This window comes from Symphalangus syndactylus, chromosome 9 (genome assembly GCF_028878055.3).
Source record: "Symphalangus syndactylus isolate Jambi chromosome 9, NHGRI_mSymSyn1-v2.1_pri, whole genome shotgun sequence".
NCBI classification, from domain to species: domain Eukaryota; kingdom Metazoa; phylum Chordata; class Mammalia; order Primates; family Hylobatidae; genus Symphalangus; species Symphalangus syndactylus.
The window spans coordinates 18458735-18473260 of NC_072431.2; the positions used below are offsets into that span (position 1 = coordinate 18458735).

Sequence of the window (14526 nt, forward strand, 5' to 3'; positions counted from 1 at the left end):
GAATCCAGCAGCACATCAAAAAGCTTATCCACCATAATCAAGTCAGCTTCATACCTGGGAAGCAAGGCTGGTTCAACATACACAAATCAATAAACGTAATCCATCACATAAACAGGACCAATGACAAAAACCACATGATTATCTCAATAGATGCAGAAAACACCTTCGATAAAATTCAACACCACTTCATGCTAAAAACTCTCAATGAACTAGGTATTGATGGAACGTATCTCAAAATAATAAGAGCTATTTACGACAAACCCACAGCAAATATTATACTGAATGGGCAAAAGCTGGAAGCATTCCCTTTGAAAACCGGCACAAGACAAGGATGTCCTCTCTCACCACTCGTATTTGACATAGTATTCGAAGTTCTGGCCAGGGCAATCCAGCAAGAGAAAGAAATAAAGCATATTCAAATAGGAAGAGAGGAAGTCAAATTGTCTCTGTTTGCAGATGACATGATTGTATATTTAGATAACCCCATCGTCTCAGCCCAAAATCTCCTTAAGCTGATAAGCAACTTCAGGGAAGTCTCAGGACACAAAATCAATATGCAAAAATCACAAGCATTCCTATACACCAATAATAGACAAACAGAGACGCAAATCATGAGTGAATTCCCATTCACAATTGCTACAAAGAGAATAAAATACCTAGGAATCTAATTTATAAGGGATGTGAAGGACCTCTTCAAAGAGAACTACAAACCACTGTTCAAGGAAATAAGAGAGGACACAAACAAATGGAAAAACATTCCATGTTCATGGGTAGGAAGAATCAGTACCGTGAAAATGGCCATTGTGTCCAAAGTAATTTACAGATTCAATGCTATTCCGATCAAGCTACCATTGATTTTCTTCAAAAAGTTAGAAAAAAACTACTTTAAATTTCATATGGAACCAAAAAAGAGCCCATACAGCCAAGACAATCCTAAGCAAAAAGAACAAAGCTGGAAGCATCATGCTACCTGACTTCAAACTATATTACAAGGCTACAGTAACCAGAACAGCATGGTAGTGGTACCAAAACAGATATATAGGCCAATGGAACAGAATAGAGGCCTCAGAAATAATGCCATACATCTACAATCATCTGATCTTTGACAAACCTGACAAAAACAAGCACTGGGGAAAGGATTCCCTATTTAATAAATGGTGTTGGGGAAACTGGCTAGCCATATGCAGAAAACTGAAACTGGACCCCTTCCTTATACCTTATACAAAAATTAACTCAAGATGGATTAAAGACTTAACCATAAGACCTAAAACCATAAAAACCTAGAAGAAAACCTAGGAAATACCATTCAGGACATAGGCATGGGCAAAGACTTCATGATGAAAACACCAAAAGCAATGGCAACAAAAGCCAAAATTGACAAATGGGATCTAATTAAACTAAAGAGCTTCTGCAAAGCAAAAGAAACTATCATCAGAGTGAACAGGCAGCCTACAGAATGGGAGAAAATTTTTGCAATCTATCCATCTGACAAAGGGCTAATATCCAGAATCTACAAGCAACGTAAACAAATTTACAAGAAGAAAACAACCCCATCAAAAAGTGGGCAAAGGATATGAACAGACACTTCTCAAAAGAAGACATTTATGCAGCCAACAAACATATGAAAAAAAGCTCATCCTCACTGGTCATTAGAGACATGCAAATCAAAACCACAATGAGATACCATCTCACGCCAGTTAGAATGGTGATCATTAAAAAGTCAGGAAACAACAGATGCTGGAGAGGATGTGGAGAAATAGGAAAGCTTTTACACTGCTGGTGGGAGTATAAATTAGTTCAAACATTGTAGAAGACAGTATGGCAATTCCTCAAGCATCTAGAACCAGAAATACCACTTGACCCAGGAATCCCATTACTGGGTATACACCCAAAGGATTATAAATCATTCTATTATAAAAAGACACATGCACATGTATGTTTATTGCAGCACTGTTCACAATAACAAAGACTTGGAACCAACCCAAATGCCCATCAATGAAAGACCGGATAAAGAAAATGTGGCACATATACACCATGGAATACTATGCAGTCATAGAAAAGGATGAGTTCATGTCCTTTGCGGGGACATGGATGAAGCTGGAAACCATCATACTTAGCAAACTAACACAGGAACAGAAAATCAAACACCACATGTTCTCATTCATAAGTGGGAGTTGAACAATGAGAACACATGGACACAGGGAGGGGAACATCACACACTGAGGCCTGTCGGAGGGTGGAGGGCTAGGTGAGGAATAGCATCAGAAGAAATACCTAATGTAGATGATGGGTTGATGGATGCAGCAAACCACCATGGCACATGTATACCTATGTAACAAACCTGCACATTCTGCACATGTATCCTAGAACCTGAAGTATAATTTTCTAAAAAAGAAATTTTTTTTAATTAAAATTGGGGCCAGACATGGTGGCTTAGGCCTGTAATCCCAGCATTTTAGGTCAAGGCGGGCAGATCACCTGAAGTCAGGAGTTCGAGAGCAGCTTGGCCAACATGGTGAAACTTCGTCTCCACTAAAAATACAAAAAAAAAAAAATTACCCAGGCATGGTGGCACATGCCTAGTCCCAGCTGCTTGGGAGGCTGAGGCAGGAGAATCGCTTGAACTCGGGAGGCAGAGGATGCAGTGAGCCAGGATCACACCACCGCACTCCAGCCTGGACAACTGAATAAGAACTTGCCTCAAAAAAAAGAAGAAAAAGAGCAAAGTAAGAGTATCAAGTCACAGAGTTATCAAGACTTACTAGACTAAAAGCAATAGAAAAAGATACTGTGATATTGGTGCAGAAATAGCCAAAGAGAACAAATGAAACATATGGAACAAATGAAAAAGGTTATTAACAGGCCAGCTCATATATGGGCATTTGATATACAAAAGAGAGAAAATTACTGAGTTGTGGGGAAACAAGGGTGTATATAATAAATAGTGTTGACATTACCTACCCATATACAAAAAAAAATAAAATTAGAACCTTACTTTTTCTTTTTTTTTTTGAGCCAGAGTTTTGCTGTTGTTGCCCAGGCTGGAGTGCAATGGCACGACCTCAGCTCACTGCAACCTCTGCCTCCTGGATTCAAGCGATTCTCCTGTCTCAGACTCCCAAGTAGCTGGGATTACAGGCACATGCCACCACGCCCAGCTAATTTTTGTATTTTTAGTAGAAACAGGGTTTCATCATATTGGTCAGGCTGGTCTTGAACTCCTGACAAACAGAGAGCCAAATCATGAGTGAACTCCCATTTACAAACGCTACAAAGAGATTAAAATACCTAGGAATACAACTTACAAGGGATAATAAGAGAGGACACAAACAAATGGGAAAATATTCCATGCTCATGAATAGGAAGAATCGATATCGTGAAAATGGCCATCAGGTGATCTGCCCGCCTCGGCCTCCCCAAGTCCTGGGATTACAGGCATGAGCCACCACACCCGGCCTAGAACCATAATTTATACCATACACAAAAACTAATTAAAGGTAGTTTTGCAATCTAAATATTGAAAGCAAAATTTCAACTTTTAAAGGAAAATACATCTTTTTACCTCAAAACAGGAAGACACAAAAAGCACATCCTTGGCTCACACTTGTAATCTCAACACTTCAGGAGGCCAAGGCAGGAGGACTGCTTGAGCCCAGGAGTTTGAGACCAGCCTGGGCAACATAGTGGAACCCCTTCTCTACAAAAAATTTTAAAAATTAGCTGGGTGTGATGGCATGCATCTGTAGTCCCAGCTACTCAGGAGGCTGAGGCAGGAGGATGGCTTGAGGCCAGGGGAGTAGAGGCTGCAGTGAGCCATGATCATGCCACTGCACTCCAGCCTGAGTGACAGTGACACCCTGTCTCAAAACAAAACAAAACACATCCCATAAATAAAAAGATAATAAATTCAACTACATTAAAATGTAAAACTTCTTTGCAGCAAGTCATCAGAAAGAGTGAAAACATCGTACCACGTGGGCAAAAAGATTTGCAAAGCATATAACCAGCAAAGCATTTATAGCCAGAATATATAAAGAACTTACATAGTCAATGAGGAAAAGATTAAAAGCCAACAAAAAGGCAAGAAATACAAATAGGCACTTCTCAGGAAAAAATATTCAAGCAGCTAGTAAACGCCAAAAAGATAATCAATCTCAGTTATAATTATGAAAATGAAACAATGAGCTCTATCATTTTTATACCTAACTACTCTTAGTTTACGGCACAATTAAAGTGACGGAAGAATCGTTATAGAACTTGTCCTCTTATTTCTACCTGCATATCTATAATCTTGTCTAGATTTGATAAAAAGTTATCTGCAAAATGGGCACTATGGGTTTTTTTTGTTTGTTGTTGTTGTAGTTGTTATTTCTGAGACAGGGTGACACTCTGTTACCCAGGCTGCAGAGCAGTGGCACAATCACAGCTCACTGCAGCCTCAACCTCCCAAGGTCAAGCAATCCCCTTACCTCAGCCTCCTGAGCAGCTAGGACTACAGCCACCTGCCACCATGCCCAGCTAATTTTTCTATTTTTTGTAGAGGTGGGGGTCTCACCATGTTGCCCAGACTGGTCTTGACTTCCTGAGCTCAAGCAATCCTCTCGCCTCAGCCTCCTAAACTCTTGAGATTACAGGTGTGAGCCGCCATGCCTGGTGGGCACCATGTTTTTTAAATGCTATAAATATTTTTAACCCATTTATGCCTAGTGTTCCATTACTGGAATGTTAAGCTTGTGGGAGTTATTTATATCCTACTGTTCAAGGTCATCACCAAGATCTGATTTTTCACACACACATAAAAATTGCAACCTTCAGCATAAATGGGTTAAATGCAAAATAAACAGAACATACAGAAAAATACACCTATTTTTTTCCCATAAATAGAGAATTCTGCCCAAAGATGTGGAAATAGGTCTAGACAGACAGAAACTAATTCTATAGCCCAACATCCTAACTGCATCACTGAGTATATATTTTGTAAATCTAATCCACACTATACTAATTATACTAATATTTTCAGTAATGCCAGGTGACATAATCATTGCAAAGTCTTTTTAAAGTAACAGCTGCAAAACTTCTAAAATTATCTCAGTTTTTTTTTTTATGGTCCTTTGTGCCCTATCTCCAATACAGCTTCCAATGCAACTCTATTCTTTTTTTTTAATTACACACAACTGATGAGCTAAAGTACTATTTAATTTTGTTTTACTTAGTTTACTTTTTTAACTACTATACTCAGAAAAGGCTTGAAGAGATGAATTTAGCTTAAAAGTTATGCAAAATGACAGTACCTCACAATGCTGGCGAGAAGCTTGAATTTCACATTCATATTTGTTCTTTACAGATTCTAAGCACAGCTCTCTATAGATTCCTGCAACCAAACACAATTACTCTGATTATGTTAGCAATAAGGAGTTCCATTATCACTTCCCTACAGGAATTCTGTCCTCACTGTATTTAATAAGATGGATCAAGAAAAAATTGAAAAGTGAGTCTAACTTTGTCTTTAAAGACTAAAAATAAAAAGGCTCACTTAAAATATATATCCAAAAAGATTAGAAATTATAAGAGCTAGAAAGAAACTGTACTGCTAGTTTTTGTTCTTAATCTATTCTTCTAAAGATTACTCCTAAATGATACAGAATGATCAAAATGAAAATAAAACTCTTTTCCTGTGGAAAACAATCTCTCAAGTTTCTCAAAATAGAAACGGAGACAATAAACTCCGATGTCATCAATCACATATACTCAGAGTTACGGCTAGATACTATACCCCACCAAAACCACTTTTTTTTAACTATTATTTTCAATCCAAAGCTTCCATGAGGAGTAAATGTATATAAACTGATATAACAAAATCAATTATGTCTGGAGTGCTCCTGACAGGACTTTATCTAGAGGATGGATACCCAAGATAGTTTAACTTAGACCCTAACAGGACAATAGTACAAAATAGGTAACATGGCCATGCAAATATGTCATTACAAAAACGGCACACAAAGAGCTCTGGATATGTATTCTAAGCTTCATGCCATAGTTGGCCCTAGAAATGTAATTATCTCTCTTTGTATAGTAAAGGCAAGAGACAGATATCTGGAACTACATCATCAGCAACACATTCACACGCACTACTCTGCAAAATCAAAATATAAAAGAGGCCAGAGTAGAAAAGTAAATAATCGACTCAAGTAATATTTCCTGATGATCCATGTAACCTAAAAGAACAAAGAAAATTAGGGATATTTTTACTTCTAAGGGTATGTTAAGTCAATATGTAAAGATAGCAGTGAAGAGTATCATATCATCTACATAATATTAAGCACTCAAAAATAAAATTTGGTTAAAGGAGGGCTTAGTAAAAAGAACTTATTATCAACAATGCCTTAGGTGTTATCTAACAGGTACATAAGGGTCAATTAGTGCCACATAAGAGGAAAAGCAACCAGCATCTCCACTAATTAAAGTTTAGTTTTTGACTATGAAAAATCATATATATCCCTTGATTATGAGTGCTAGGACATGATACTGAGGCTGGATCCCATTTACAAACACAAGACTGAAATGTAACCATAGAAATATAGTGCATCTTTGTTTATTTGTAGCCACAAATGAGTAACCAAACTTATCAAAGTAAAAAAGAAAAATCAAATTATCTAGTTTAAGGCAAGTTTCCTGTTCTATAATATCCTGATCAAACATTTTTAAAATTTTTTATAAATTAAAAAAAATCCTATCACTTTTACATATAAAAAAATGCCAAGAGCACTTAATCTAATAGGGAATTAAAGTGTGATAGTAACAGTCTCTCTTAATGAAAGTATCATGGTTTCCAGTTGTATCACCACATGTGGAACTATCTTCTCAACAACACTGTAAGCAACTTGAGGGCTTTTTTTTTTAAAATCCCCCACAGCAGCAGAGCAAAGCAAGAGGTATTTAATAAATACAATAACTGTGGGCTAACTAAAAGTAAAATATTCTGGTCGATGTAAATATGCTTGTAATCCCATCAACATAAAACACTTACTTGATAAACACCTTTTAAAGCTATTGAAGAGTTTACATTCTATATATGGAAAAGATTCTTCACTTTCCTACCTGCTACCTTTGTACGAATTTGCATATTTTCCTGTAAAGTTGCCAGCGGTTCCAAGTATTCTGGTGCTTTTCCAGCTATGACTTCTTGTAGTTTTGCATCCACCTGACTTAATCGTTCTTTATAAAGTCTTAACAAAGCAAAAATTAATATGTTAATTTAAAAATCTCAACAAAGGCTAACAATTTGCCATTTCTATACATTATTTGTTCCCAATATCATTTATATTCTAATAATCTATCAAATGTATTTTTGCCTTGATCTCAAGCAGAGAACTCAGTTACATCATTTGACTTTATGCACATAATCACAAAACAGATACCTATCTATCACTCTTTAATGGTCAATTCCCAATATAAAAAATAAAATTGAAATAACTACTTTTTGGCACTACTAATGTGTGTTTTTGTTTTAACCACAGAACAATAAAACCAATTCTAAGAGAAAAGGTCATTTAAACACTGAGTTTAAAAGAAACAAAGAAATCATTTTGAATAGACATTACCAGTTGTCAAAATAAATAATTACTGAGCTTCTCTCTACCTTTCCTGAAAAGGAGTCAGTATTACTGTATTCAGCCTACTTAATTTTTTTTTTTTTTTTTTTTTTTTTTTGAGACATAGTCTCGCTCCGTCACCCAGGCTGGAGTGCAGTGGCGTGATCTCGCTCACTGCAAGCTCTGCCTCCTGGGTTCATGCCATTCTCCTGCCTCAGCCTCCCGAGTAGCTGGGACTACAGGCACCCGGCTATTTATTTATTTTTTTTTTTTTTAGTAGAGACGGGGTTTCACCATGTTAGCCAGGATGGTCTCGATCTCCTGACCACGTGATCCACCCGCCTCAGCCTCCCAAAGTGCTGGGATTACAGGCGTGAGCCACTGCGCCCAGCCCATCCTACTTAATTTTTTAAAAGAACAAAGAGGAAGTAGACTAATAAAGGTAAAACCAATGTCTTTATGACCTGACATACTAAGTTTGTCTCAACTACAAATGAAGAAGCCATAACAAAATTAGTTGCTCAGTGAACAAGGAACTCAAAAATGGGGCAGGAGGTCCCTGTTACAGGCCACTTACAAATACTCTAATTTGCCAGCTGTCGCACCAATACGTTTAGAGTACGATACAACTCAATGTTTATTTTTGGCAATAATCCTGCAGGACAGAACTAATTTTTTTTTTTTTAAGACAGTGTCTTACTCTGTCGCCCAGGCTGCAGTGCAATGGCACGAGCACAGCTCACTGCAGCCTTGACCTCCTGGGCTCAATCGATCCACCTGCCTTAACCTCCCAAGTAGCTGGGACCACAGGCACGTACCACCACGTCCAGCTAATTTTTAAATATTTTGTGGAGACCAGGTCTTCCGATGTTGCCCAGGCTGGTCTCAACTCCTGGGTTCAAGCCCACAAAAAACCCCTGCCTCCAAACCCTCTGTCCAGTTAATGAGGTCTTTAGTAGACAAACAATAGCTGAGGCCTCTTTCAAATTGGTCAGTCTCATAAAATACAAAAGGGAAAACAGCTGAAACTCAATCTAGTTGCTCTTGTGCTAGTATACAAGTGACAAGGTTGAGATTCAGTGACAATGGCCTTCTAAAGTCACTACTTACTGATCTTTGAGATCGGTAAACTGTTTTTCAAGATTGGACATTTCATCCAAACATTCCATTCTTCTTCTCTCACAGTCTTCATCATCCATTTCTGTTAATAAAAAGGCAAATATAAAAGATAAACTTAATTTTCAAATTTATCTGAACATCTCAAATATATCTGAACGTAATTCAAATAGGAAGAAAAACTGTAATATGAAGGGAAGACCTATATTAAGCCTTAAAAGAAAATAAACAACATTTATCAAAAATAATAATTTCTGCTGGGCGTGGTGGCTCATGCCTCTAATTCCAGCAGTTTGGAAGGCCAAGGCAGGAGGACAGATTGAGCCCAGGAGTTCAAGATCAGCCTGGGCAACATAGGAAGACCCCATCTCTACAAAATATAAAAATATTAGCTGGGCACGGTACCATGAGCCTGTAGTCTCACCTACCAGGAGGCTGAGGCAGGAGGATCGCCTGAACCCAGGAGTTGGAGGCTGCAGTAAGCCATGACTGTGACACTGCACTCCACCCTGGGTGACAGAGTGACCTAGTCTAAAAAAAAAAAAAAAATCCACTATAGATTTAATCTAAAATACAGATGAGTATATAAAACTATACTGGTCTCTAGACCCTCTTATTTTTATTCATTTTTAAATCACTTTAAAGCACTGACTATAAGCTATGACTATAAAGTAATTAGCCCACTTTTGGTTTGTTTTCCACCAACTCACCAGAATGTAGCACCAAAATGACTGTGTCCTTTAAAGGCTAACATTGCTCAAAAACATTTTTGGGATTCTTCTTTCAGAACTGCTCACATGGCTGATTTGCCTGTCACATAAAAAAAGAAAAGTGGCCGGGCGTGGTGGCTCATGCCTATAATCCCAGCACTTTGGGAGGCTGACGCCGGAGGATTGCTTGAGCTCAAGAGTTCAAGACCAGCCTGGGCAACACGGTGAAACCCCATCTCTACTAAAAATACAAAAATTAGCCAGACATAGTGGTGGATGACTGTAATCCCAACTACTCGAGAGACTGAAGTGGGAGGATCGTTTGAGCTTGAGAGGCAGAGGTTGCAGTGAGCCCAGATTGCGCCAGCCTGGGCAACAGAGACCCTGTCTCAAAAATAAAGAAAAGAAAAGTGAAAGAAAGGCCAGACATGGTGGCTCACGTCTGTAATCCCAGCACTTTGGGAGGCCAAGGCAGGCAGATCACCTGAGGTCAGGAGTTCGAGACCAGCCTGACCAACATGGAGAAACCCCGTCTCTACTAAAAATACAAAATTAGCTGGGCGTGGTGGCACACGCCTGTAATCCCAGCTACTTGGGAGGTTGAGGCAGCAGAATCGCTTGAACCCAGGAGGTGGAGGTTGTGGTGAGCCAAGATCGTGCCATTGCACTCTAGCCTGGGCAACAAGAGTGAAACTCCATCTCAAAAAAAGAAAAAAAAAAGAAAAAGAAAAAAGAAAACTAATCTTATTATGTTTACCACAGGCTCTCCTGGTCTGTCATTCCTACGTTCCCTTGTTCCGTCTCCCCCTATTACTATCAGTGAGAAAGAGGCAAATGAGAAGGAAAATACAAATTTTTTAAGGAAAGCAACTGTTAATTACCAGGTCTGTCCTATAGTCCACATTTTCTATGTTCCCATCACATATATTCATTCATCAAAATAACTGAAGCACAAAATGATCTGCATCTTGATCTTCATCAAATAAAAGTCAAACTATGAGAAAGAGTTAAATCACGTTCAATTATTTTTATATAACAAGGAAGGCTATGACTCATTTTTTTCTAATTTTCTAAAACAGATTAAAAATACTTCTAGCTTTTGATTGCTTACTTCTTGGCTACTTAAAACTTGGTCCCTCAAGATGGCTCACTATCCAAGGTCTCTGGATAGGAGAGGCTTTTCTGTAGCCTTAGAATTTGCTCAGTACCAACATTTGAGAAGAAAACACTGTGAAAGTTTAACATGAAAGACATATGGTAGAACAGAGATGCTTTAACAGAAGCAAACTGCAACATTTATTTAAACAATTTCTTTGCACTTAAAATTTTGACTTGCAGTTCAAATTATTATCACATTCTTCAAAAATTAAGTTGTCCATTATTTTTTGGGATGGAATTTTTAAAAGTTAAAAATCACAACAGTCAACATAAAAATTATAGGGGGAGAATTTTAACAAATAGAATTTTATGAGATCCTTGCTCCTATCATAAATGCAAGAACATTTGAAGACAAAATACTTTATAGATCTAAGAAACATATTCGCAAACAGGCCAGGTGCGGTGGCTCACGCCTGTAATCCCAGCACTTTGGGAGGCAGAGGCGGGTGGATCACTTGAAGTCAGGAGTTCAAGACCAGCCTGGCCAAAGTGGCAAAACCCCATCTCTATTAAAAACACAAAAATTAGCTGGGTGTGACGGAGGATGCCTGTAATCCCAGCTACTCAGGAGGCTGAGGCTGGAGAATCACTTTAACCCAGGAGGCAGCGGTTGCAGCGAGCCAAGATCGTGCCACTGCACTCCAGCCTGGGTGACAGAGCAAGACTGTCTCAAAAAAAAGAAAAAAAAAAAAAGAAATATATTCCCATACAGTCTAGATGTTCTCCTTTCTCTATATTCCCCGCTTTTGAAATCTCACCTACTTTCATGGCAGGGCAGATGACTTACAAATTATTCTCCCCTTTCCATATCAGGCAAGTTCCAAAGTCACATTTCCATTTATCAGTTGGGCATTCTTAAACATACTGCCATCACTCCAAAAGCAACACATCAGCCAGGCACGGTGGCTCACACCTGTCATCCTAACACTTGGGGAGGCCGAGGCAGGCAGATCACCTGAGGTCAGGAGTTCGAGACCATCCTGGCCAACACGGTGAAACACAAAAATTATCTGAGCATGGTGGCGCATGCCTGTAATCCTAGCTAGTGGGGAGGCTGAGGCAGGAGAATCCCTTGAACCCCAGAGGCGGAGGTTGCAGTGAGCTGAGATCACACCACTGCACTTCAGCCTGGGCGACAGAGACTCTGTCTCAAAAACAAAAAACAAAAAACAAAAAAACCAACACGTCTGGCCGGGCACAGTGGCTCACGCCTGTAATCCCAGCACTTTGGGAGGCTGAGGCTGGTGGATCATCTGGCAGGAGTTCAAGACCAGCCTGACCAACATGGTGAAACCCCGTCTCTACTAAAAATACAAAAAATTAGCCAGGCGTGGTGGTAGGCACCTGTAATCTCAGCTACTCGGGAGGCTGAGGCAGGAGAATTGCTTGTACCCTGGAGGTGGAGGTTGCAGTGAGCCAAGATGACACCACTGCACTCCAGCCTGGGTGCCAAGAGCAAAACTCCTTCTCAAAAAAAAAAAAAAAAAAAAAAAAGGCTGGGCACAGTAGCTCATGCCTGTAATCCCAGCACATTGGGAGGTTGAGGTGGGTGGATCACAAGGTCAGGAGTTCGAGACCAGCCTGGCCAACATGGAGAAACCCTGTCTCTACTAAAAATACAAAAAATTAGCTTGGTGTGGTGGCACCCGCCTGTAATCACAGCTACTCGGGAGGCTAGGGCAGGAGAATTGCTTGAACCCAGGAGGCAGAGGTTGCAGTGAGCCAAGATCACACCATTGCACTCCAGCCTGGGTAACAGACCCAGACTCCATCTCAAAGAGAGAAAAAAAAAAGAAAAGCAACATGTCTGAAATACTCTTATCTTTCACCTTCATCTCAAATCTTTCACTTTTCTATTTCTGTTGATGCTACCACCACTTTCCTGGTATCTTGGTTTTTCTCTTACCTTCAATCCTAAACTTGCATTCATCAATCCTGTTTTGTGCGCTCTTTGAAATCATTCACATCTACACTTTCCTGTTCCTTTCCGAGCTCAACTCCTTCTCCCAAGGTTTTCAAGCTCTTTTGAATAAGCCCTAAACTCTGGCCCTTGTACTTTTTCTTACTTCCTCTCCCTATAGGGATACCCATCACCCCAACCCAAATTCTACTCATTGTTCAAGATAAGGTAATCCCACCTTCTTCAGCTAGGCTTTGTGACCACCCAATATTGAAACGATTTCCTCTGCCTCTGAATTCCTACAGCAATATTTAGTTAAGCATTCATTTGGCAATTTAATCAAGTGGTGACGTATCATAGCTCTTTAAGTGAGCCCAGATAATAACTATTTATCCCTCATATTGAGTACTGTCCAGTGCTGCACAAAGAAGTCACTCATAAATATTTTTGGATGGCTGATTTATTGATTGAAATTATATCCTTCCATGGAGATTTGCTTTGCAAGAGAAACATGAAAAGAGGGCATCTGGGTGATACTAGGCTGTCATCAACCTATCATCAATGCTTCCTTTAGATGACCAAAATCAGGCCAAGACAAAGAAGTCAGTCTCATCTCCATCATTTGAATCGAAAGAAAATAATCCCGGTAATCACAAATTCCATTTCACTTTAGAATAACCATTCCTAAAATTTTGCAAAATTCATTTGTGGTGTTAATCTGCCCTCCTTCTCCCCCACCCAAAATAATTTAAAACAGCCCAAAGTTAGAAAAAATTGAAGGGAAGAAGAGAGTTGGAGAATTTTCAACGCTGCCAAAACTCAGCCAATTTATAAGCATAAGAAGATCCAAAATGAGCCCGAATGTTGGTCCCTTCCTCTCAGTCTTGCAAACTTCAGGGAGCTACTGAACGGGACCTCTCTCAAGTTAGCCCCCGAAAAGACACTGATGTAGAAGTGCTGACCGGCAAGTTGACTTGCAAACTGAGGTTAATCACTAAGCCGACCCTGTCCCGGCAACCCACTCGCGCTGAGAAGTGAGGGTTGCAAAGGTGAAAATAGGGAAAGACGTCGGTGGGCTGGGGAGAGGAGGCATTTCCAGTTTGTCTGCTGCGGGAAGTTCTCCGCCTGGGCCGGTAGCTCCAGGGCACCACCGGGGGCAGGACCGCGCCGCGTTCGGGAGCTGGACAAGCCCAGGCCCGCCCCGCCACGCCGCCGGGACCCATCAGGAGCCAGACAGCGCCCAGCGACCGGTCCGGGTGCAGCCCAGGGCCCAGAGCCAGTCTCCGCCCCTTCCCTCTGTCCCCGCCCCGCTTTCCCAGCAGGACGCAGCCGCCTGGCGTGCGGAGAGCGGCCTGTCGCGCGCTGAGCGCGGGGACTCAGGGTCCCAGCCCTGCTGGGTCGCGCACCTGAGCTATCTCCATCCTCGGAGACCGACGAGCTCTCAGTGTCCTCGTCCTCGGAGCTGCTCCCCTCATTTTCGGCGTAGTCTACCTCCATCTCATCGTGATGGTTGGTCTCCTTCTTATCCCCTCGGGAATGGACCGGCATTTTCCAGCCGCGCCGTCGCTTTCCACTACCGGCGCCCAGCCCGGCCACCGCCGCTTCAATGAAGGGCGCGCGGAACGCCCCTACCCACCCAGCCGCCGACTTGCTCGCCCCCTTGGCTCCTCCCCGCCCCCGGCCCGGGCCTCACAACCTAACCCGCAGGCTCTGCGATGGGAGCTCTGCCATTGGCGGAGGCCGTCCACCGAGCCAGAGGGCGGGGCTTGCCCTGCTCTGGTACGATTGGTTGCCCGCAATTACGACGCGGCCTTCCGATGCTTGCCGGGAGTTGTAGTTCATAGGGCTCAGACCTGCAGGGGCTGCAAGCTTCCATGCCTCGGCAGCCCTGATCACTTCTTCCTTCTGGACTTCAAGTCCCACAAGGCACGAAAGCTGACACTCTGGATCGCAGTTTATAAACTAAACAGAAACAGATTGTGCGAATTTAGTCTGTATTTATCTATTTCCCGCCAAGGGATTGTTTGACCTGCCTGACCATCAGAGATGT

At 41.1% G+C, this 14526-nt stretch overlaps 1 protein-coding gene across 2 annotated transcripts in view; it reads right to left on the reverse strand.

The window, feature by feature from the left end:
* Positions 1-14230, reverse strand: part of BRMS1L (BRMS1 like transcriptional repressor) — a 46858-nt gene extending 32628 nt beyond the window's left edge. Inside the window, exons 1-4 of one of the 2 annotated variants that reach the window (XM_055291513.2) lie at positions 13883-14230; positions 8703-8793; positions 7099-7226; positions 5292-5371 (exon numbers count right to left, since the gene is read on the reverse strand). In XM_055291513.2, coding sequence (XP_055147488.1) covers positions 5292-5371; positions 7099-7226; positions 8703-8793; positions 13883-14024 — 441 coding nt within the window. In that variant the 5' untranslated portion in view covers positions 14025-14230. Of the gene's footprint in view, positions 1-5291; positions 5372-7098; positions 7227-8702; positions 8794-10299; positions 10412-13882 lie in introns of those variants that run through there. The other variant, XM_055291514.2, reaches the window with a different exon arrangement.
* Positions 14231-14526: the final 296 nt, after the last annotated feature.